Source organism: Cibotium barometz, chromosome 39, assembly GCF_041138505.1.
Source record: "Cibotium barometz isolate CiBa-2024 chromosome 39, ASM4113850v1, whole genome shotgun sequence".
In the NCBI taxonomy this organism is placed as follows: domain Eukaryota; kingdom Viridiplantae; phylum Streptophyta; class Polypodiopsida; order Cyatheales; family Cibotiaceae; genus Cibotium; species Cibotium barometz.
The window spans coordinates 35,733,004-35,757,858 of record NC_141084.1 but is presented as its reverse complement, the minus strand read 5'-3'; the positions used below and the strand labels follow the sequence as shown (position 1 = coordinate 35,757,858).

General features: G+C 46.8%; 1 protein-coding gene across 1 annotated transcript in view; it reads right to left on the bottom strand.

Moving 5' to 3' along the window:
• LOC147616031 (acyl-UDP-N-acetylglucosamine O-acyltransferase) overlaps positions 1-24,006 on the bottom strand; it is a 55,770-nt gene extending 31,764 nt beyond the window's left edge. The window contains exons 1-2 of the mRNA XM_086778683.1: positions 23,808-24,006; positions 22,169-23,524 (exon numbers count right to left, since the gene is read on the bottom strand). Coding sequence (XP_086634809.1) covers positions 22,169-23,137 — 969 coding nt within the window. The 5' untranslated portion in view covers positions 23,138-23,524; positions 23,808-24,006. The remainder of the gene's footprint in view (positions 1-22,168; positions 23,525-23,807) is intronic.
• Positions 24,007-24,855: the final 849 nt, after the last annotated feature.

Genomic DNA, 24,855 nt, shown 5'->3' with positions numbered 1-24,855 from the left:
TAGGCGCCTGCCTACGTAGGCCTGGGCGCGTGCCGGCCTGGCCTAGGCGCCTGCCTACGTAGGCTTGGCCTACTTCATGCGTGCACCTCCAACAATATACGACCAGCATGCGACCGTCCTCCAACAGCACACGACCAGCACGTGGCCTAGGCGCCTGCCTACGTAGGCCTGGGCGCGCCCAGGCCTACGTAGGCAGGCGCCTAGGCCAGGCCAGCACGCGCCCAAGCCTACGCCGGCAGGCGCCTAGGCCAGGCTAGCAGGCACCCAGGTCTACGTCGGCTTGTGGCCAGGCCTACGCAGGCGGTCAAGCTGGCGGGGGCTTAGGCCTACGCAAGCTGGCGCAGGCACAGGCAGACACGAAAGCGCCGGCAACCACGATCACCTAAGCGCAAGCAGCGCTGGAAGATTCGAAAGTGCTAGCAGTACGGTCGGCGACGGCAGCAGCGCAGGTGACGACTACAGACAGGCTGACAGCGCTAAATCTAAGAGGGAAGAGAAAAAAAATCCAAAAAAGCATTCGGGGCTTTTGTTTTTTTTTAGATTAAATTTTTTTTTAAAAAAAGGTTTAAAGACCCCTCCAAGGTTTTAAGGTGTTTGTTTTTTTTTTTTAGAAAGCAGAATATATATATGCATATATATATAAAAACACAAAAGCAAAAGCTCAAGTAGCTTTTGGAGACAGTTATATAAACCCCTTAAGTGGACTTCTTGCCACACATCTCTCAAGTTTTCAAGCTCTCAAGCTCTCAAGTTCCCTCGCACTTTTATTGTGCAAAGATCGAATTTTCTCTCCACTTGCCCTCTTCACGATGTCGACCCAAGAATCGGAGTTGGAGCCCCTTGTCGAACACGAAGGCTTGCCGGCTACGGAAGATATCGATGCCGATCTTTTTGACGATTATGTGTCAAAATTAGATTTCCAAGAGTTCAAAGTTGCTCTCGAAGCTTCTTCTTCAGAACCTCAGGCACAAATTGCCGCCCAGATGCAAGCCTTGCAGAACTCCATCTCTCTCTTGACCACTATCCTCTCTACTCTTTCGGGTATGGATACCTTGGTCCTTGGCCTCTGCTTTAGGCCCCAATATTACCCTGGAACCGTTCGGGGGCGAGCAAAAGCAGCGTACCAAGGAGATCGTGGACACTTGGCTACATAAGTGGCAGGTCCATTTTCAGTTTCATTCATATGATGATGGAAAAAAGATCCAGTTAGCAGCAGGTTTCCTCTCCGGCAAAGCTTTGCTCGTATCTATGATGATACAATGGTCTCTTCCAAGTCGAAACCTGTTACCGAGCAGGGGAACAAGCACAAACGAAAGTTCTCTGCACCTGTGGCTAACACGACTGAAGGAAAGTCTTCGGACCAACCTTCGAAGAATTCAAGTTCGACATCAGCGAAGAAGAAACGACTCCTTGGGGCTTTAAAGCTCAAGAAGGAAGGACGTTGTTTTATTTGCAAAGAAAAAGGACACATGCGTAACGAGTGTCCAAAGCAAAAGGGTGCAAAGACCAACGCAGGACCCAAGCCAAAGGCAGCTAATCAGTTGTCTTTGACAAGTACGTCAATTACTGTACTTTCTCGCCCTAGTACATGTTCTGATTGTCTGTTCAACTCTAAAGTATTTGGCTTGCATGATCTTCTCCGAGTTTATGGAGAAGTGAATGGCCATAAAATTCACATTCTTTTAGACCCTACACAACTTTGTTAACTACAAACCTGTGCAGAAATTGAGTCTTGATACGACACCCAACGATCGTACCTATGAGGTACGCCTACTTGGGAAGGCAAGTATGGGATCGAAAGGTGGAGATGCTTCCAATCCAGATTCAGGACTACAAAGATACTCTGGAATGCTATGTTATGCACCTAGAAAATGTAGACTTGTTATTAGGGATTGAGTTGTTTAAGACTCTTCAAGTCCAGATAGATTGGTCTAGTCATATTTTTTCTTTTCACCATAGGAACATCCAGTATAGTATTTTAGGTGATTGTGTTCATCCCTCTCAGGGACCTCTTGTAAATACACTTGATTTTGGAAATATAATGGATTCTTCTTTGTATACCGCTTTCCATTGTGTATTGATTCCACTTTCTTCATTCCTCATCCCTTCCATGGAAGTCGATGAATTAAGTGTGTTTGAAAGCAAAGAATTACAGAAGATACTTGATTTGTTTCAAGATGTATTTCCTAAGGAATTGCCATCGGGTTTACTACCTAAAAGGGCAGTAGATCATCGTATTGACTTGATCCCTGGTGCCCATCCTGTCAATATTCCACCTTACAAGATGAGCCAAGCTGAGGAAGATGAGTTGGCTAAACAACTCGAAGATTATTTGAGGATGGGCCAGATCCGTCCCAGTAAATCACCTTGGGGTACACTTGCTTAGGAGAAAGAAGGACAACACCTGGAGAATGTGTATAGATTACAAGAGATTGAACAAGCTGACCATTAAGAACCGTTATCCTCTCTCTAGATCAGATGACCTGATTGACCGGTTAGCAGGAGCGAAATATTTCACGAAGATAGATTTACGTAGTGGCTATCACCAGATACTTATTTATGAAAGGCATGTCGAAAGAACCGCCTTTCGGACTAGGACGAGTTTCTCGTATTTTTGGATTAACCAATGCTCCAGCCACTTTCCAGCAAATGATAAACGATCTTTTTCGTGAACATTTGGGAAAATTTGTGGTGGTGTTCCTGGATGATATTTTGATATATAGTCGTACTCTTGAGGATCATGTTAGACACCTCACGATTGTCTTATCTATTTTAAAACAGAATCGACTATATGCTAAGTTAAGTAAATGTGAGTTTTTTATGACAGACATCATTTACTTGGGACACAAGATCACTAGAGATGGATTGAGCATTGACTATGACCGAGTTCAGAAGGTTCTGGACTGGCCTATACCGCGAACAGTGAAACAACTTCGTTCTTTTCTCGGTTTTGTAGTTTTTCTTTGGAAATCTATGTAGGAGTACTCTCAGCTCACACTACCGATGACCGACTTATTGAAAGGTCGTGGACGTAAGTCAAATCAGCCTATCACTTGGAATAACGATTTGGATATGGCCTTCAGACTTTTGAAAGATAAAGTCAAGAAAGCACCTATCTTAGCATTACCCGATCCTAGTCGGCCTTATGTTCTTGAAACTGATGCTAGTGACTATGCCATCGGGGCTGCTCTATTTCAAGATGGTAGACCGGTTGCTTTTGAAAGTAAAAAGCTAGACGACACTCAACCTCGTTGGCCAACCCTTGAGAAGGAGCTTTATGCTGTGATTCATGCTCTCAAGGTTTGGAGACATTATTTATATGGCTCCAAGTTTGTGGTATTGATTGATCATCAGTCAATCAATCATGTGTGTGATGCGGATGATTTGAGAGGAAGGAAAGCTCGTTGGACTAAGTTAATGCCAGATTTTGATTTTGAGATCCATTATCGGAAAGGGTCCATGAATAGTGTTGCAGATGCGCTTAGTCGAATTAGAGAGGTGAATACTTTGTCGTTCACTGAGATTTCTACTGACTTATTTCAGTCATTGAGAGGGCTTTGCAGGACTGATAGTTATTTTGGTCCATTTTGGCAGAAGATCCAGGACGGGAGCTCATTGATTGACCAAGGCTCAATGACTGAGCAGTCTACCATTCAGGCTCCAGTGGATGATTCGGAATGGTTTACTATTCCGTAATGACAAAATTTGTGTACCACAGATCCCGGACATTAGGTCCAAGATTCTTAACGAGTGTCACGACGCCCCTTCTGCTGGACACCCTGGGGTACACAAGACGCTATTGCTAGTGAAACACACTTTTTATTGGCCAAAGATGAAAGGGTATGTAGAAGATTATGTTCTCAAGTGTCAAATTTGTCAGGCAAATAAAGCTGAACGCTTTAGACACGCTGGGTTGTTGCATCCTTTGCAAATCCCAGGTAATAAATGGGAAAGTATTTCCATGGATTTTATTACCGGATTGCCAAGAACACATCAAGGCCACGATTCTATTTGGGTTGTGGTAGATCGCTTGACAAAAATGGCTAGATTTTTACCGACCCGAAAGACTATTACAGCTACGCAATTAGCACGGCAGTTTATCGAGCAATTGTTTAGACTGTACGGGTTACCGCAGGACATAGTCAATGATAGGGACTCTAAGTTTACGAGTGATTTTTGGAAACTTGTTTTTGAGAAGTTGGAAACAACTTTGAATTTGAGTTCCTCAGATTATCCTCAATCTGATGGCCAAACTGAAAGAGTGAATCAGATTTTGGAGGATATGCTTCGAGCATATGTATCCAAAAGACAGAGTTCATGGGAGGATTATCTTCCTATGTTAGAATTTGCATATAACAGTACTAAGCATACGAGTACAGGTTTTAGTCCTTTCATGCTTATGTATGGTTTTCAATCTAGATCACCTGTTACAGTAGGATTCTCAGGACTTCAGCATGATGCAGCACGTAATTTTTTGCAACATATGCAGGAAATGTTACAAGTTGCGAAGGAATCTATTAGAAGTGCTCAAGACCGAGACAGATTTTATTCTGATAGACATCGTTTACCCAGAGAGTTCTTTGAAGGAACGATGGTGTATTTGCGAGTTCTGAAAGATTTTGAGACTTTACGGACAGGTCGATCTCCGAAATTATCCCCTAGATACTGTGGACCATTTCGTATTACACAAAGGATTGGTTCAGTTGCATATGAATTGGATTTGCCTTCTCATGTGAAAGTTCATCCTGTATTTCATGTCAGTAGACTTAAGGAAGTACTGGGTGGAACAGACCAGTTAGTTACTCCTCAAGAAATTATAGATGTCGAGGATATGACATTTGTTCCGCACGAACCTGAAAAGATTCTTGGATTTCGTGAAAGAAGATTGCGTAATACGCTTATCACGGAATACAAGATCAAGTGGAAGGCTCGTGTTGAGGAGGATGCTACATGGGAGACATTGACTACTCTTCAAAGAGATTACCCTGGCTTTTTAGTGAGCTCAGGAGTGAGCTTTTAGAGAAAGGGGAGTATGTCATGTGCACAGTGTGTATCTACCGTGTGCTACACGCATACAAGACTAGCTTCGAGGTTCGGGGAAGCTTGGAGCTAGGCAGGCTGATTGGCGAGCTGAGTTAGGGATAGACTAACGGGCGGGCACCCAAGTATGGACGGGTAGGCGCCCAAGTATGGACGCCCGATGACCGGCCAAGAGCCTATAAAAGGGTGGCCAAGGTTAGTCATTAGTCATATAGAGTCTCGCGTGATTTGTGAGAGCTCTATGGTCTGGAGCCTGGATCTAGTGGAGACGTGCACCTGCTTTATGCAGCCGAGACCGGCAGAAATCTCGAGGCCCGTGAGGGTAGCTTCGTGGCGGTATGGGACGTCGCGAGGAGGAGATTGGTTGGTACGTCAACCTAGTTAGCTCAACTCGTGGCTTGGTGGGGACAGCCAAGACTGTGGCCTGGCCCACGGCTGTCATGGTTGGGAGGTGAGTTAGGCCTGCACCCCCTAGGAGATCCGGTGGGGATTTGACAGCAGAGGCGGACGGAACAAATTGCCAGACGCAAACCACCAGCGGACGGACTGGTTCCGGCGACGGATCTATTCGATGGAAATCCACAGGCGACGAAAATTCACGGGAAACTGCAAAGACAGAATTTCCAGAATCTGAGAACCTCCAGTGCTCTGTGCTCTGATACCAATTGTTGGTGTTGGACTCACACACACACACACACACACAAACCTGCACATTAGGGTTAGGTGCAAGGAGAAGAAGCTCACACAGAAAATGAGAGAGAGAGAGAGAGAGAGAGAGAGAGAGAGAGAGAGAGAGAGAGAGAGCCAAAAGTGTGGTAGCCACAAAATGCAAGTCAACCCTTGCATGTGTGCCACATCCATATGATATAGAAGTACAAAATATTATATGTAGAGTGTCCTTTCACACTTGATATCCAAGGGGAAAAACCACATGGGAAAAAGTGCCCTTGGTTAAGCCTTGTTCACACATAGCACTACCATAAGTGAGCATATGCCTACATTATTGTCGTGGTTGGATGGTGAGTCAAGCCTGCACCCCCTTCATGGTTTATGGCTTTGTTTTGAAGGTTTGGAGTCTTGTTTCAGGTTTGCCCTATGAGGAGACCCTTGGGGATTTGACAGATCCCCCGAGCAAGTTTCCATACCTCCTTTCCAAGGCAATGGAATCAAAGTTGGACCGCCAACTCCAAGAACTGTTGTGTCACCAATTGGCCGACCATTTGGTCCATCTCCAGTTTTTGCGTCTCGTTCACTTGAGGCCAGGCCAGTGTCTCGTGTGAAGAGGCCAGTATTTTGCTGACATGGACGGGAGCCAGACTGGTGCCACCCGTGTTAGCAAGATGGTGTCGTATGGACGGGAGCCAGACCAGTGCCACCCGTGTATGACCTGGACTGTGTTCGACCCATGGGATTGTCACGCCAGGGAAGAGCCAGTATTCGTGCCGTGTTTTGCCTATGGGACTGTCACACCATAGGGAGACTCGTGCCTGGAACTGTGTCTTACCTATGGGACTGTCACTCCATAGGAAGACCAGGTTTTTATGTTTTTATGTCGTGCCAGTTTTGTGCCGACAGATATTTTGTACTTGTTCCATGAACAGGAGATATGTCCATGTTACTATTTGCACATGCACACATGATTTGCATGCTTGAAACTGTTTTCGCATGACATGTATTTGTGTGTTTGCCTGCTTGACGTGTTACTTACTGAGCGGGGATGCCTGCCAGTGAGTCGTGAAGTCTGCTCTGTATTCTGACGAGTTTTGGTGCATGTGAACAGGTGGTAAGTATGTCGCACATATTGTTTTAATGTTTCATATTCTAACCTTTTATTTTATAAGGTTAGGTGTTCACATTTATTTAAAAGTGGGCACCCCCTTTGGACACCCACTTAGGGGCCAAGGTGGGGAGCCCCACTTTAAGTGAGTGTGGGGGTGGGCATGGTTACCTACCCAAACTCCCCACCCACATGCAAGCGTGGAGTAAACTCCACTTTTATTTTATTAAAAAAAGGGCTCCCTCCTTCAAGCGTAGACATCATCGCTTCCACCTTACGTGAGAACCGGCGGTCCGGCGAACATCTCTTCAGGCTGCGCACGTATTCTGATTCTGTGCGCCTTCATCACCCTGTGCTTCATCACGTGCTGCCGGTTGAGCCAAATCAAAGGCGACTGCATCTCAGGCTGCTGGCTGCGTTTCTGAATAACCAGGCGCATGCTTTTGTCAGAATACGCAGCGGAGATGATGACCAAATCTGGGAACACGAGCAAAAACGCAGGCAGAAAAACAGCACAATAGAGAGAGAGAGATGTAGGCGTGTAACTCTACTCTATATAGACAAGAAGATCCCGAGGAATGATACAAATGAGGTATGGGGGCTGAGGACCTATATATACCCCCCTAGAGGGCAGTCGGCCAGCATAAAGAAAAGCCCACGACTGATAAAAAGGTCCACGACTGCATAAATGCAGTCGGCCAGCAAAACAGGTGCCCACGGCTGATCAAATCCAATCGGCCAGCAGCCCTGAAGCCCACGACTGATGTAGATCCAGTCGGCCAGCAATAGGGTGCTCCTAGCATCACCTGGCAGCCCTCCCAAGCCTCAGAAAAATGGGAAAAAATAAGGGAAAAATACGGAGAGTGGGGAAAAATGGGAAAACACCTCATAAGGGCGGGCACACCCACAACAAAGGCCCTGGTGTATAAATCTAGACAGGAGATGACTTCTAACACCCCCTCTCAGCTCCTAGCTGTGTAACCAACCACTGGGAGCTGGGGTGCCGCCTAAGCAAATCTTGAGAGAGCGACTTCGTGAAGAGGTCCACCGTACTGTCCTCCGTCGAACAGAACTCCAGCAAGATGTCATCAGCAACGATCTGTTCACGAACAAAGTGCCTCGGGATGACCATGGGTTCCTCCAGTGGAAGCCCAAACCTGCAATGTAACCTCCTCCTGCTCCGTAAAACTGCTCCTGGGCCATAAGTAGATCTCCTCGTGTCCGGATCTCCTCCCCAAACCGAGTCACTCCAACCGTGGAGTCGGACTCCATCCAACAATCCCCCTCCTGTGTACAAGAGTCCATGATCCTTCGCATGCTGCAGAAACCACAGGAAACGCAATCCTGCCTCACAAAGAGACATCTGCAACCAAGAGCTCAACTGCCTCATCAGGAAGCTCCCGTCCAATCCGGTGTCCATCAACCAGATCAATGAACCATACAGCTTCTGAGTCAAAGAGACATCACACTACTCACAAGGATCAACACCTGTTACGGTGCACAAATAAGTCCTGGAAACCTGATGAAACCTGTCAACCACCCCCTCTGACTCCGGAATCACAAAGCCTGGAGAAACCACCTCCTTCTGTAAGTTATCACCTGTCACCTGCCTGGCTTTCCGAAAGGTTCCCGTGGAAAGAACATCCTCTACTACTGGAAGTTCTATGTCCTGAACACTACGAGACATCAGAGCATAAGTGACCTGTTCAGCTTCCTCTGACTCACGAACACAAGAACTACCAACCTCAGTACTCGAAAGTTCCTGCCAACTGCTGCCATCTACTGGCAAGCTATCCACCACCTGGTCTCGGAAAGCCCGCACCTACAGCGTATCCACACTTGAGTAGCCATTACCAGACTGCCACTCATCACAACCCTGAGGACCTGGGAGAGAGAGTGCTGAAAGCCTGTAGACTCCATTCTCCACTCCACCTTCCCAAACCACTTGGCCTGTTGCTTTGTCCCGGAGAGCAACAAAATGCTCATCAAACTCCACCCGTACGCCAGTCTTGCAAACCTGATGCATTGACAACACATGAAAACCAAGTGCCGGAACATACAACACCTGGGAGGAATGCTTCCCCCCTCTGCCATCGGGAACTATCTCCATCCTGCCCTCACTGTGAACTGGGATAGTGGACGTATCCCCAGTAAGAATATGACCAGAAAGCCTGCAGAGATCCTGTAAACCGGAACGGGAAGGAGTCATGTGCCTGGAAGCACCACTGTCGAGAATCCATTCCCGAGTATCCGTTGCGGAGAATCCTCCAATCTCCTCCTTGCCTGAAGAAAATGAAGCATCGGTGTCCATCACCTCCAGGTGCACAAAAGCCGGAGTCTTCATGATTGCTGAGGAGTCTTCACCCTTCTCGGTCTTCCGCTTGGGACACTGCCTCCAGTAGTGGCCTTTCTCGCCACAATCATTACAGGTCCTCTCTGTCTTCACTTTCTCGCGGTCACTAACGGACATCTTCTCAGAAGACTTCTCCGACGAAGCCTTCCCCTTGCCCGTGTTACGGCCTTTCGACCGTTGGCCAGTAAAGGCCTCCGAACCTCCACCCTGAGGAGGGTTCGTGAATCGTTTCTCCTGGTCCAAGACCATGGGCACAAGCTCCTCCCACGTGATGGTGCTGAGCCTGCCACTGGTAATCAAAGACAAGTAGAATGCTGAGTACGAAGAGGGCAAATGTGACAGCAACGTGATGGCCATGTCCTCTGATGATATCTCCTTCCCAACCTGGAGAACTTCCTACTGAAGAGCCTGCAGCTTGTTAATATGCTCCCGCATCGTCGACGACTTTGCAGGGCTCATAACCCGCATCTGTACTTCCAAGGAAATCCTCTTCATGGGCGATACCCTGTTGTAAAGTGAGGCCAAATGTTGCCATATACCTCTGGCTAGCGTCATGTGCTTTACATGATTGATTACTTGTGGTGTGGAGTTGAGGAAAATAAACGAACGGACCCTGGCGTTGACGCGATCCCACATCTGCGTGTGGGCCTCCCGGTCCCCTAGTGTATAAATCTAGACAAGAAATGACTTCTAACAGCTTTTACCTCTCTTGCAGGCGACTGTTTCACTCCCATACAAGCGTGTGTGTGCTCTTTCTCTTCATAGCAGGCTGCGCTTGCTTTTCCCAGGCGGCTGGCTGCTCTACGACTGCACATGCTACAAGCTGCCCACCATCTATTGGCAACCTCACCTGTATGCTGTGCAGGCTGCGCTTCTGGACCATCTGTGTGGCGGCTGTACCCTCTACCGGTTCCCCTTCTCAGCAGGCTGCGTGAGCTCTCCTGCATGCGGCTGCTTCACCTCCTATACAGGCGACTGCACCTATTCGCCTGCAGCTTCTACTCCCCACAGGCGGCTGCAGCAAGTATCCCTCTTCTCCATACAAGCCAGGTCTCTCTCTTCCCTTGCAAGTGGGTACTCCTCCTCTCACAGCAAGCGGCTGTGGACTTTTGCGGTGAAGTGGCTACATCTTCTCCATTGGCGTTCTACAAGGGGACTTCGCATCTCCTGGGTGGCTTCATCATACCACGAGTATTGGTTCTCTATCAGCTATCCACAAGTAAGTGAATTTCAGATTTAAGTAAAGTATTTTGTGTTTAAATCTGGTAAGGGATTCCCGACTCCCTATACGGCCAACACCCGTTCGGTGCCGGGTTGTCCAAGCTCTATTGGAGAACCACGGTCCAAAGGTGCTGAGATCGGGAGTGCCAGGCGTTAGTACGAGAGCGCGTGTTTGTGCGTGGTCTCGGAACACCAGTGAGGCGCACAGGACCGTAGAGATTGGACCACACTAGTGGTCGTTCTGCTTCGAGCTTCTACATCGAAATTCGACTTCGAGCCTATTTGTTTGGTACTGTTTTCATATGTACATGGACATTATCTGGTTCTTGGAACCCATGGAGCATTGTATTTATTAAAAACTCCCAATAAATATATCATATATTGAGGGGGGGTCGGCCCGTTCCGGCCCCAGTGCTGGTGTCCATCTTTCCATTTCATTTCATTTAAATTTCAAGTTGTATTAAGTTGTCCATTTCAAATTTGTGGTTTTAAAGTTGTGCTATTAAGCGTGTGGGTGTCCAACGGAGTCTTTCCCACTTGACGGGATTGGTTTCATTGGTATCAGAGCACGGTTGTTTCCCTCTTCCTAGTGGGGAAACGAACCTGTGTACTGGACATCCCGCTTTTAGCAAACTTAAAACACGATGGACAGCCAAGGCAACCCTTTGGAAGTGCCAAATTCGAGGGGTCCATCTAGTGCCTCTCGTGGGTCTGATGCCCTGCGAGGTAGACACAAGCCTCTTGAAAGGGTTATTGATAGTGAATCAAAGGGTCAACTGTCTCCAAGAAAGACAGTTATGCTTGAACAAGAGCCTGATGCTATGAGGGCTGAAATGGAACATATGAGAGAACTTTTGCAGGCTCAAGAGCAAGAGTTAAAGTTTTTGCATGAAGATCCCCATCTGCAAAGTGCTATTGAAGCCAGGAAGGCTGATGCAATGGTGGATGTAACTTTTGAATCAATGGCTCATGAAGTGGGCAAGAAACCAAGGGAGTTGGCACTAGCCTACCTCCTCCGCAAAGGTGATATCAAAGAGGGGGATGATGGAGAGCTGAAATTCCAAAATCCACCTCGTTTGAAGCATGGAGATCCCGCATCTCAAAGGCTGAAATCTTTTATGCAAAAGGAAGAGGTCCCTCCTTCAAGCGTAGACATCATCGCTTCCACCTTACGTGAGAACCGGCGGTCCGGCGAACATCTCTTCAGGCTGCGCACGTATTCTGATTCTGTGCGCCTTCATCACGTGCTGCCGGTTGAGCCAAATCAAAGGCGACTGCATCTCAGGCTGCTGGCTGCGTTTCTGAATAACCAGGCGCATGCTTTTACCTCTCCTGCAGGCGACTGTTTCACTCCCATACAGGCATGTGTGTGCTCTTTCTCTTCATAGCAGGCTGCGCTTGCTTTTCCCAGGCGGCTGGCTGCTCTACAACTGCACATGCTACAGGCTGCCCACCATCTATTGGCAACCTCACCTGTATGCTGTCCAGGCTGCGCTTCTGGACCATCTGTGGCGACTGTACCCTCTACCGGTTCCCCTTCTCAGCAGGCTGCGTGAGCTCTCCTGCAGGCGGCTGCTTCACCTCCTATACAGGCGACTGCACCTATTCGCCTGCAGCTTCTACTCCCCACAGGCGGCTGCAGCAAGTATCCCTCTTCTCCATACAAGCCAAGTCTCTCTCTTCCCTTGCAAGTGGGTACTCCTCCTCTCACAGCAGGCGGCTGTGGACTTTTGCGGTGAAGTGGCTACATCTTCTCCACTGGCGTTCTACAAGGGGACTTCGCATCTCCTGGGTGGCTTCATCATACCACGAGTATTGGTTCTCTATCAGCTATCCACAAGTAAGTGAATTTCAGCTATCCACGAGTATTGGTTCTCTATCAGCTATCCACAAGTAAGTGAATTTCAGATTTAAGTAAAGTATTTTGTGTTTAAATCTGGTAAGGGATTCCCGACTCCCTATACGGCCAACACCCGTTCAGTGCCGGGTTGTCCAAGCTCTATTGGAGAACCACGGTCCAAAGGTGCTGAGATCGGGAGAGCCAGGCGTTAGTACGAGAGCGCCTGTTTGTGCGTGGTCTCGGAACACCAGTGAGGCGCACAGGACCGTAGAGATTGGACCACACTAGTGGTCGTTCTGCTTCGAGCTTCTACATCGAAATTTGACTTCGAGCCTATTTGTTTGGTACTGTTTTCATATGTACATGGACATTATCTGGTTCTTGGAACCCATGGAGCATTGTATTTATTAAATACTCCCAATAAATATATCATATATTGAGGGGGGGGGTCGGCCCGTTCCGGCCCCAGTGCTGGGGTCCATCTTTCCATTTCATTTCATTTAAATTTCAAGTTGTATTAAGTTGTCCATTTCAAATTTGTGGTTTTAAAGTTGTGCTATTAAGCGTGTGGGTGTCCAACGGAGTCTTTCCCACTTGACGGGATCGGTTTCATGTTGCAATCTGGCTTCATATATCCCAGTATTTTCAGCTTCCGTTGAGCAGCATAACATTGATGTGGAGAAAGTCCTAAAGTTGCTGGAAAGCAACGAGCTTTACGTCAATGAGAAGACGTCGGAATTTTATTTGTTCGAGGTTCACTACCTTGGATACATTATCAATGCTGAGGGCATCCGACTAGATCCGACCAAGGTGGCCGAGATTGTCAATTGGAAAGTACCACAAACTACGTTTCACATCAGAACCTTTGTGATATATGCCAAGCATACTCTACCCACATAGACAAGTTTTCTGACCTCTCGGCGGATCTTATCGATCTGCTAAAGGGTGTCAAGACTGGCCTTTCCTGGAAAGTACTCAATCATACCACCAAATTGCTGGAAGATTTGGCTCCAGCAGTGATGTCGGTCACTCCACTGTGCACTTGGCATTGTCTAAATCGAACGTAATGCCTGATGATCAATGCGAACCTCAAATTCACAGCCATAAAAGAAATGTTTCCAATGTTTCAAGGCCTGCATGACTGCTAGGAGTTCCCGATCGTAGACCGAGTAATTCTTTTCTATGGGCAATAACTTACAAGACATGTAAGCTACTGGATGGTCATTCTGTTGTAATACACCTCCAATTGCGATGTTACTCGCATCGGTGATCACCTAGAACGGCTCGTCCCATGAGGCAAGCGCTAGCCAAGGGCTTCTGACAAAGCCACCTTGAGGTTCTTGAATGCCTCCAATGCTCGTGGAGTCATTCGAATCAACTGCCTTCTAACCTAGTGGCCGATGCTTTGAGCAGGAAGGGACAATTGACTTTGATTCAGACCACTAGACTCGACCTCCCTGGTATGGGACTAGACAACATGAAGCACACATACACGGATTCCAAGGAATTCGGTACACAATGCAAACATGCATTGGATGCCACAGGACCGTACCACTTTTTGATTTCTACAAAGGCCGACTATGTGTCATGAAGTCGTTCAGGGCAACTCTTCTCCATGATGCCCATGATGCCATCATTGGTGGTCATCGGGGTATGAATTCGACTATGGAGAAGTTAGAAAGGCAATATTATTGACCAAGAATGAGGCGAGATGTGTTTGCACATGTGCAACAGTGTAGCATTTGTCAGAAAGTGAAAGCTCCTCGTGAGAAGAAGATAGAGTTATTACAGCCTTAACGATTCCCGAAGGACCTTTCCAAGATATATCCATGGATTTTGTCACGAATCTGCCTCCCAGTCCGAGTAAGCGTAATGCTCAGTGCTTGCCTCCTAGTCCAAATACTCAGTGCTTGACTATTGTTGATAGATTTAGCAAATTTGTTATGCTTATTCCTTGCAGGGCCAATGTGACCGCCGAGGATGTTGCTCGTTTGTTCATTCAGCATTAGTACCCAATTGGCGGGATCCCTAGGACCATAGTGTCAAACCAAGATGCCAAGTTTACCAGTCATTTTTGGAGAACATTGTTTGATAACTTTGATACTAAATTTTTCCAGTGCATTTCACCCAAAGACTGATGGCCAGACAGAAATCTACAACCAATTGGCCCTTGATGTGAAGTGTTATGTCCACGATCAGCAAGGTAAGTGGGAATCATATTTGCCTTTAGTTCAAGCTGTTTTGAATGATTCCTTCTCTTCACCTATTGGCAAGACTCCATATGAAGCAACGTTTGGAAGACCATTCCAGTCGCTATTGACCAGAACCTCGTCTTCAGTACCTAAAGCGAACAGAATGACGAAGTCTTACCAAGAGATTTTGGAGTCAATGAAAGACAAGTTGGCTAAAGCACAGGAGGCCTACACTCGACAAGCCAACAAAGACCGAAGGGATATGAAGTTCTCAGACGGAGATTGGGTTTATCTTCGGATCATGAAGCAAAGATCGAAACGGTGAGCAAGCGATGCCCAAAGCTATCATTCAGGAGCTTCAGACCTTTTCCCACCCAGAGAAAGATTAACGAGGTTTCAATGAAGCTGAAGTTACCTCCAAGCTAGGCTATGCATGATGTGTTCCATGTCAATTGGCTAAAACCGTATGCAGGTCTAATCCCTTCAGAAGTGAAAGACGAAGCAGAACCAGATATCATTGATGAAGCTGAAGTGATGGTTCCATCGAAGACTATTCGGCTTTATTGACGCACTATTTGGAGGCTATGCAGCTTCCGTCAAGTTAAGCAGAAGGGGATGTCACGTGCATCCCGCACTTGGATGCCACGTAAGCATATTTGAACAAGAAGGTGCAGGACCTGCAATGGAAACTGGTCCCATGTGAGCCCAGTTTGGGACGAGTCAGCCAGGGTTCCACTCTATGCATCCAAGGTCAAGTGTGCATTGTCCTGCACATGAGGCAGTGCCAGTCCGCGCTGTCTCTCCCTCTGGTATGATGTCAGATGTTCCTGGTTTGCAAGTGGATGCCAGTTCTATTTAGGTGCATTTAGGTTGCATATAGAAGAGGGGGCAGCCCTTATGGCTCCCCCCGAAAAGGAGGTAAGACTCCTTGTATATCTCATGGGAAGGCTTGGAGGCCATCCTAGAGGGGGCCAAGAGGCCCATGCTTGGGCCAACATGCTGTCGGCCAGCCCCAGGGGGGTCTGGCCAGCATGGCAGGCCTGGGTAGCCCAAGTGGCCAGCCCCAAAGGCTAGGCCAGACTGTGGGCCAGCCCAATGGGCAGCCTCCACAGGCTTTACAGCCCCAATTTGATGGCTCGACAGAAGTGAAGGAAGGCCAGCAACCCACAGTGTGAAATGAATACATAAAAGGGCATTAAATACAATTCACACAAGTCGTGGGAGTTTTAGTTGCTGGCCGACTAGAAGCTTTTGGGAGTATAAATACTCCAGCCAAGAAACGATGAAGGCATCTCATATTTCACAAAGGATTTGCTGCCTTCCAAGGGCCAAGATAGCCAAAGGAGTGTTCCAGTCAAGGTGAACATTGAAGGTCAAGATTTCAGTCTTTATTTTGTTGATTTGCATCATTCTAATAAAGCAAATACACCATTCGAGGTGGGGGCCTACAGAGGGTATTCGGGACCCAATCCTGTGTTGCTCTTCTCCCTCTCTCTCTCTCTCTCTCTCTCTCTCTCTCTATTTTTTGCAGATCTACTTCAGTTTTGTGCGTTATGTTCGTCGTGAAAGATTGCTGAATTCTGAGCATTGAAGTTACCAATTCAACCCCGAAGCTTCCACATGCTACAAAGGAGCCACACAAATAGATGGTGCATGCCAGAAGGGCGATGGAAATAGCGCTCCAGGTGGCATCAACGGACAGGTGATGGCCAGTGCTAGCGACAATAGCTGGCAGTGGTGGCTGAAGATGGCACTGGCGGCTAAAGTTGCTCAGATTCTACCAGCTCAAAGGCTGGTGGCGAATCTGTGGGGAGTTTGGCTGGCTGGCTCAAGGCGCTGAGCGCTGGACAGGCTGACTACAGGCGACGCAGTTGGCTGCAGGCAGAGCTAACTGCGCAGGAGGCTGTACCAGGCGGTGCTGGCTGTGCAGGTGGCATAGATGGGCGGCAGAGGCTGGCTCTTAGCTGACTGGCTGGCGACGCTAGCTGCTAGCTGATATTGCAAATAAGGTTTGATTATTAGGTTGTTTTAGACCTTACCAAAAAAAACTCTTGTCCAAGAAACACCCCCCCCCCCCCCCCCCTTCCATTGAAGAAAGCCCTTTCTTAGAGAAAAGCTTTAAACAAAGACTTCACAAACATCCACCATATTTATTGTGCGGCTGTACAATGATTTCCCATATCTCAGGCCAATCAATACCTTGCAGGCAATTGGATTGGAATTTCCGACACTCATCACAATATCAGACGGCTGAGAACAACTGTCATTTCAGTGGGGGAGAATGTAGCACACTTGCTGGTACAGATAAGGCTGTGCAAACCACCTCCATGGGCAGTATTTTGGGCAACCAGGTAATTGGGAAGGGCACACACATAATAGGCCAGGCAATGATCAATAAATGGGCGGCCACGTGTGCACACCTATGTGTGCGTAGTTGCCAAGTGTTTCATGAAACGTGTTTCATAAACGTTTTATTCATTTTCCACAAGTTTCAAAAACGTTCCATACAAAAAGGGGGGGTAGAGGCCTCAAAATTTATATACAAGTTTATAATATGTTAAAAATATGTTGCCTTCCCTACAAAACAATATTAAACATGCATCATTTACACATTAAAACATGTTTACAAGCTAAAACTAAAGAATCTGGGTGACCCAGTTACAGTGGGCACCCAACTGAGTCACTGACCAACTGGCATAAATAAATTGGCAGCATCAAGAATCAAGATCTAGATTTCATCATCGATAATGGCACTCAAAGTGATCACAAAAAGTTTGAATCCTGAGCTGATACAAAAAAAAGTAAACTGAAGTCTGAAATACACAAAGTAAAGCATGTTGAAGCCTAAAAGATGCAATCATGCATGAATGATGACAAATAGTAAACTAGAGGAGCTTGATAGCCCCAAAGACTAGAGTCCTCAATATGGAGTGTGGGCACTGCCAACTGGGCACTCAATCCTCAACATCCTCGATGTCTTCATCAGTACTCTCCTCGGTAGACTCAATGTCACTCTCAGAAGAGGATGATGCTGGCTCAGCTGCCGCACTCGTCTCAACTGCCGCACTGGTACTAGCACCTCCTGATAATGCTACTGTAGATGCTCGTGTGCCATGAGCACGTGCCATCAACTCCTCATACAACATGGCATATATGTCGCGCTCCTCGTGAGGATCTCTCGAACATCTTTCATCTTCTCAATGTTGATTTTATCGACATTGACCTGAGGAGGCTCTATCGGATTGCCCGACTGCTCAATTAGGCGGAGATTGCAATGGCAATACACCAACCGCTCCAACTGTGCAGTAGACAACCTATTCCTCTTCTTTGTATGGAAGAGGGTCCATGTGCTCCAGTTCCTCTCAGCAGGACCCGAACTGCAATCCTGTGAGAGGACTCGAATGGTGAGGCGTTTCTACCATTAAAATACAGAAACTTTGTAAGTACAGGGTACTAAAGTCTAAGTATAATCATCATTGATCAATGTATTATGTAAATAACAGACTTGTCTTTTAGAGTTGTACTCACCAAGTGAGGGCTATTGATCCCATACTTCTCCCACCATGAGACTGGCCGAAGCTGTCTCTCTCGCATGCATGCAGTCTGTCTACCAAATCCGTGGCTGGCATTTCGATACACTAGCCGCTCGTCCTCCAATCGTCTCATGAGCTCCACATGAAACTCACGGCGGTACCCGGGGGACTAGGGCCTTTGACACACTTGTTGATACCATCAATGCATATTAAAACATTTAAACATGGCCACAGCCTTAACACATATCCATCATCACTTTGCATAAAACATAAAGCTGGTCAAAACATCCACAAATGCTGAAAATGGAGCTTGCACGTGTGACACCGCATAGAGGCCAAAATGGGCCGACCCCCCCTTGGAGTATTTTATTACCCAAGGAGAATAATATCATGTACAAGCTTTGAGGGCCTTACTCTCCCCACGGGAGATGCCGGATTATCCATATACAAATGCCATAACACAGCCCAACACGAGGCAACCAAGCCGGAACATAGGCTGTAGAAATGCCGAGCCAACAATATAATCCATATACCTCCGTATCGGTATTGATTCTTCCCCAAAAACCACGGGTCTTCATGCAATAGAAAGGGTACAGCAAGTCCAACTCTCCATTCAGCCGGTACAGCAAGTACAATGGCTGGTACAGCCGGTACAATGGCTGGTACAGTACGTACATGTTAAATATAGTATCTCAAAGTGGGGTGGTAGTCGGCCATTTCACTTGTAAGGGTATATATACCCATGCCCACCCATTGTATTATTCAACTATTCATTGCTAAAGTTAGCTGTTCGTCAACTTTTCTCTCTCTCTCTCTCTCTGCGCCAACTTCTCTCTCTACGTGTGTATGAGTGTGGCTTCCGCATGCACCAATCTGACATGGTATCAGAGCTTCTGGCTCAATGATCCTCAAGCGCAGGTAGGAGTAGTTGAGAACAAGAGCTGCGTTGGCTTGTATGCTACGATTGCGACTCTTGCAAGGCCGGGGTGCTGCAGAACGTGAAGCACGACTGGCGTCGCGTGGCCGTAGTTGAAAGATTTCTATGGTGCCGATCTGTCCTCCATCCAGTCCGGTTGTTGCCGACCCCCGAGCGCCTGCGGCTTTACCTTTTTGACGCCCAGAGAGGGGCAGTCTGTGCTCCCGTCTTGGTGATTTGGACCCGTGTGTCGGAGTTCAAGGCACATGCATCTGGCATGGAACAGCTTGACAAATCTATGGACGTGATGTGTTCGTAGTTCATTGGTAGAAGACTATGGATGGGATGAGTTCCTAGTTCATTGTCAGAGAATTTTGGACGTGTGTGTTCTCAGTTGTTCAACGAATGGGGGATCATGGATGTGGAGTTGTCTGCAATTCATTATTCTATGTGGCAGCTGAAGCTCAAGATGGCATTCCTTGAGGAGACAGGTTGTTTGGTGCATTTTCCGAGGTGTATTCAATATCCGGCCAGTACTGAGGTGTCCATATTTGCATCGACTTGGTTTCTTCATCTATGCCCACTATGAGCTACAGAGAGGGTGTTAAATATAGTATCTCAAAGTGGGGTGGTAGTCGGCCATTTCACTTGTAAGGGTATATATACCCATGCCCACCCATTGTATTATTCAACTATTCATTGCTAAAGTTAGCTGTTCGTCAACTTCTCTCTCTCCCTCTCTCTGCGCCAACTTCTCTCTCTACGTGTGTATGAGTGTGGCTTCCGCATGCACCAATCTGACAGTACAGTGGCTGGTACAATCGATACGGTGGCTGGTATAGCAGATACAGTAAGTATAGAAGCTGGTACAGCCGGTACAATGGGTGGTACAACAAGTACAAAAGCTGATACAGCCAGTACAAGGACTGGTACAATAGGTACAGTAAGTACAGATGCTGGTACAACAAGTACAATGACTAGAAATCATAATAAATGATTAAATACCCTTACCTTCAGTATTTCTTCACGATGGAAGCCTCCAAAACAGTCCCCGACAGCCGGTATTCTTCATGTGCAACCTTCAAGTGAGAGAGAAAGAGAGTAGCCATCATTAGGATAGCCTGTAACGGTGGTAGAGGCTAGTGTGCAGCAAGAGAGCCTCTATTAATGTAGAGAGAGGGCTCCAATTTATAGATTTGGGCCTCCCATGAGCTAAAATGGCAAGATAAGGTTACGATGACAAGTGGAGAGCCACACAATAGCTGAAGTGACAAGTGTGAGGCCACTTGTCTCACTTTTATCCTTTTTCTAACAAGTGTCAGGCCACTTGTCTCACTTTGGTCCACTTTCTTGCCACATGTCCCAATCTAAGAGATGGGTCCTTCCATAATCTTTACTTCTAAAAATATCCCAACTGGTAGACATTCTGTCATAGGCACTTTGCCAACTCTTGGTATCTGCTCAATTCCAGATGTAATGACGCGAACAGAATTTCCATTGGAGTCGGGCCAAAAATAGCAACTCTCCTAAATTTTAGGAGTGTGGTCCTTTGTATTCTAGCGTATATTTGACCACCCGTCACATAACAATGTGCAACCATACTTGCTCCAAGTGTGGCTTTTAATGGCTCCATCTCCACCTCCACTGCTTGTTGCTCTCTTCTGAGCTCTTTAGTGCGCAAGGTCTCATAGGAGGGTCCCTCCCACTTACATCCAATGCGGCTCTCATGGCCTTTTTCCATCGTGGTGTGCGCACAATGTGAAAAGACAAAGCACATTGGATGAAAAGCCTAGTGAGTTCCCTAGTTGCATCTTTAATTGCCTGCTTTTTCATGCTTGCTTGAATGCTTGCTCTCTTTAGAGAGGCTTTGGGTGCTGCGGGCAAAGGGGTTCGTGTTGCCGTGGGAGTGGAACTACCAACACCCCCAAATCCTGCTTGGCTCTGTGCATCTTCCTCTGAACCCAACCGTGTTCTCTTTGATGCCTCACATGTATCCTCACTAACCCCAATATCCTCAAGCACAAGCCCACAACCGCGTCCTGCCAGTTGCTGTCTTTTCCATTCTTGTAGCTCGGCTTTGATGTTTGCAGGCACAAGTTTGCATGCACCAATGCCTTCCCCGGTTAAACCTGTGAAATGAGCCTTAACACGGATTATGGACCCTCCTGAGCAAACCCCACAAAAATTGCATTTCCACTTTTGTGTGCCTAAACCACCATATTTAGATACGGAAGTGACATGGGCCCACATGGCATCCTTAGTGCGAGGCATCTTGACAAAAGCAGGGCTGGATTGGCACCCTGGCATGAAAACCCCCAAATTTCAAAATCTGTGTGTTTTTTACAAAATCGAAGAAAAAAAGCACAAATCAGCACAACCAACCTGATTTCCCAGTCGCCTATAGACGTTTTTTCAAAAAACATGCTCTCTGGATAGAAAACGTTGAAGGTTTTCCCAGGCAGCATGAAAGAAACGCGTTTCATTCCAATGAAACGTTTCGTTTCATTCAGATGGAATGAAACCCGTTTCATTGCAACACTGTATGTGTGGGAGAAAACAGCAAAAAGTAAGCCCACCAGCATCTCCCAGCTCCTATAAATAGGGTTTTTGGGCATTTGATCAATTATCTCATACTCCAGGAGTCCTACCAAGAAGAGCGCTAGTCTGCAAGTAAATTGGAGAGCTGGAAGCCAGATCTGCAGCAGTGTTTGGGCTTAGGGACAGGAGCATTAGGCCTGAGATCTAGGGAGATCAACCTTTTGGAATTACCTTCTGTGCAGAGAAAACATTAATTTGTATTTCTTTCCGTTGTACATGATACAAGGAGTAGAAGAGGGTACTTGTGAATGCTTGTGTTTTGCAGTCTTCCAATGTGCATTATATCTCTGTTAACATTAGAAGTGCATGACACAGGCAAAGGCAGATTTATTAATACAGGACTCTTTGGCTAGCAAACCATGGTCTGCTTCCCCCTCAAGAGTAGATCCTTTTATAATTCACGAGTCACCCAGCATTCTACCCCATAATTATTTCTTTCCCTGTATCCATTCATCAAATAAAAGAAGTTCATGACACCGAGGCCAAGTTCATGCGAGAGGTTTGTAAAACATTTCATAAGGGCAGTATATAAGATGGTCATCTACTGTGACCAGTTCACCCAAGTTTTAAGGCATAGCTATACCAGAGAAGTTTGCATGCTCATCAAAACAATCGAAGCAAGTCATTGACATACCAGTTAGGGTTTTCTTTCAGTTTTACACCTATACAAACTCCATATAAAAAATTCAGCCGCTTACCCCTCGTTCATTCCTGCTGCTGCACATCATTTGTCCTGTCTTTAAATTCAAGAGTGCGGCAATGTCTTTGCCAGGGAGCATCTGTTGATGACAAATGAAACAAAGCCTCTCCATCAAGTTCAGCCTCCTCCTTTTCAGTGCTTTGCGCAATGCTCTTTCTGATAGATCCTTTGAGAATAAAATCCCTGTGTGCTCCTCGTCTGCAATGGTGGGGTCCCCAGAAAATAGACCCTCTTTGGTAAGGAGGTCAAGCAAAAACAGACTGTTTGGCTCAACAATCTTTGTGCCTCTCTTCCAAAGGTCCATTTGTTGTAGCTTCTCCTTGGATGGAGCCTCGCCTTTCTTGACCAAGCAACCTGGCTTCCAATCTCCCCGGCGCCCAATGGCGTCGCTGTAAGGGAAAATGACCACTGCGTATGTGGACTCCTCAGCCATCTTACCTGTCTGACCATCATGCATTTCGGATGCCCCATTCCTTCCAAGCCATTGGCACCAGACCCCCTTCACCTGCCGTGCAGGCTCGGATTGCCCCTCTTTGAGAAAAACTTGCCCTGATCCAATCCACTCAAGTGAGGATGCAGGAAACACCCCAGTTGAATCCGCCACTACAGCGGACTTTGAAAGTGGTGCCAAATCACTCTTCACCTTTCCTTTTATCCCAGTTGCCAACTGTTCTGTCTCACCAAAACGACCCCCTTCAGTATCAGATGAGAGGAGAGATTGTCCTGATGCATGTGCAAGTCGCCGAGTGTGAAAATTGCCTTTGAGGTGGTCTGCCAAAGTTGCATCACTATAACACCGAGTAGAACAAAGTGCACAAAAGAAGATGATGGCGCGACCATCACGTCTGAGCTCAACACATTGATGCCCATTCTGCCATGCATCTCTCAGAACCGCCCTTGCTGCATTCTCCTTGTTGCTGAGACCAACTGTTGCCCCATCCATACATGCACTTTTGGCATCTAACATGATATTGGATCAAAAACTGAGCACAGCCGTTGCATATGATGTCATGATCCCAACAGCATGGCCATCATATGCATCCTCGTTTACCATAGACTTTATCAGCATGGGTCTTTGATGTTGGAGACTACTGCCCTCTCACAAGCTTTAGTATCCTCCAGGAATAATCCTAGCAATGTGAATGAATGAAACAATCTGCGGGTTGATCTGCCAACTTCTACCTCCTATGTGCCGCCAAAACTGCTGTTGCTGACATCGTCCTTGCCGGCAGGCTATAGCGTGACCCTCTTTTACAATCATGACTGCGGATCCTGAAGGCAGCGAAGCAGAGGAAGCTTTCCATGCCATAACCCCGTTATACATATGCAAAAACAGCACACAATCCTCTCTTCCCTGTTTCAAAAGGGTTTTTTAGGATTTGTGAAATTCTTAGGGTTTCGAAGATTTTCTTAAGGGCTTGCTGAGATTACTAGGGTTTCTGAGATTATTAGGTTTTCTGGGATTGTTGACGTTGTTAGGGTTTCTGGTATTGTTAGGGTTCCTGAGATTCTTAAGGGATTGTTATTAAAAAAAATAAGATGTGTGCAATTCAACAGCAAAAATGGAAAAATGAAACAGTGAAAGACAGTATCATAATCGTTATTAGCAAACGAAAAGCAGAAAGCAGGATGCTCACCCGCGACCAAGCTCAAGAATTCTGATTCCACAGGAGAACCCTTTCCATCGATACTGTGAACCTCAAGGTCAAGCAGTTATGTTGAAGGGGTGCAAAAAGCAAAAGATCTTCGAAGCTGCCCCTTAAAGATTTCGTTAGCCCCACGTGGCGTTCGCATGTTCCATTACACTATCAGTTAGTAGTCGGTGGCTCTGAATAAACCCGTTGAACAAACCATAGGATTACAATGTTACAGGCAGGGATTCAAATTTTGAAACCGTCCTCGGGAAATGGGACCATTATAATTTTATTACATCACCTAGGTTGTGAATTTGTTGTGGACCTCCTCTCCTCACCCCCTCTCGTGCATCTAGGAGCCTTGTCTATACAAAAAACACCCCACTCCTTGTTTGCGACAAGAAGCAGAGATGTGCACGTGTATGAACGCGAGAGAGAGATTGGATTTTGTGCACTTCAAGCCTCCCGCACGAGAGAGACCTCCCACATATGAGAGAGAGAGAGAGAAGGGGAGGGAGACCTCCTTGCAAAACGCACCTCCCGCAAGCTAGATGAGAGAAGAAGAAGAAGAAGAATTATTTTTACGTAGTAGGAAACTATCCCAAGAATCGTTGGAAGGATTATGAGACATAGACAGACTCTTGTGTTGCGTCCTACTGTTGCTACAGAATCCATTATGTGGTGAGAGGCATAGATATTGAGGTATGGCACACCCTCGTGCTGCGAGCATGCAACTTAACATGTGGAAAAAATATCCTCCTATCTCGAGCAAGCTTTTCAAGAAAGATATAACTATCTTACATAATATAATGGGGGAAGGTTTTTGACTTTTTTCCCTTGCCAAGTGGCGAATTTTCTAGCCCCTCTCACATGCATTCATCGTCCGACATCGAGGAATCAAAGGAGCGCCGCCAAAACCTGCAGCCACCACGCCTTCATGCATCAAAGGAGTGCTGCCAAAACCTGCAGCCAGCCACGCCTTCATGCAAAGATGAGGAGTGGCCGCCGCGGTGCGTCCGTAGTAGCAATGAAGGGGGTGGCAATTTTGGTG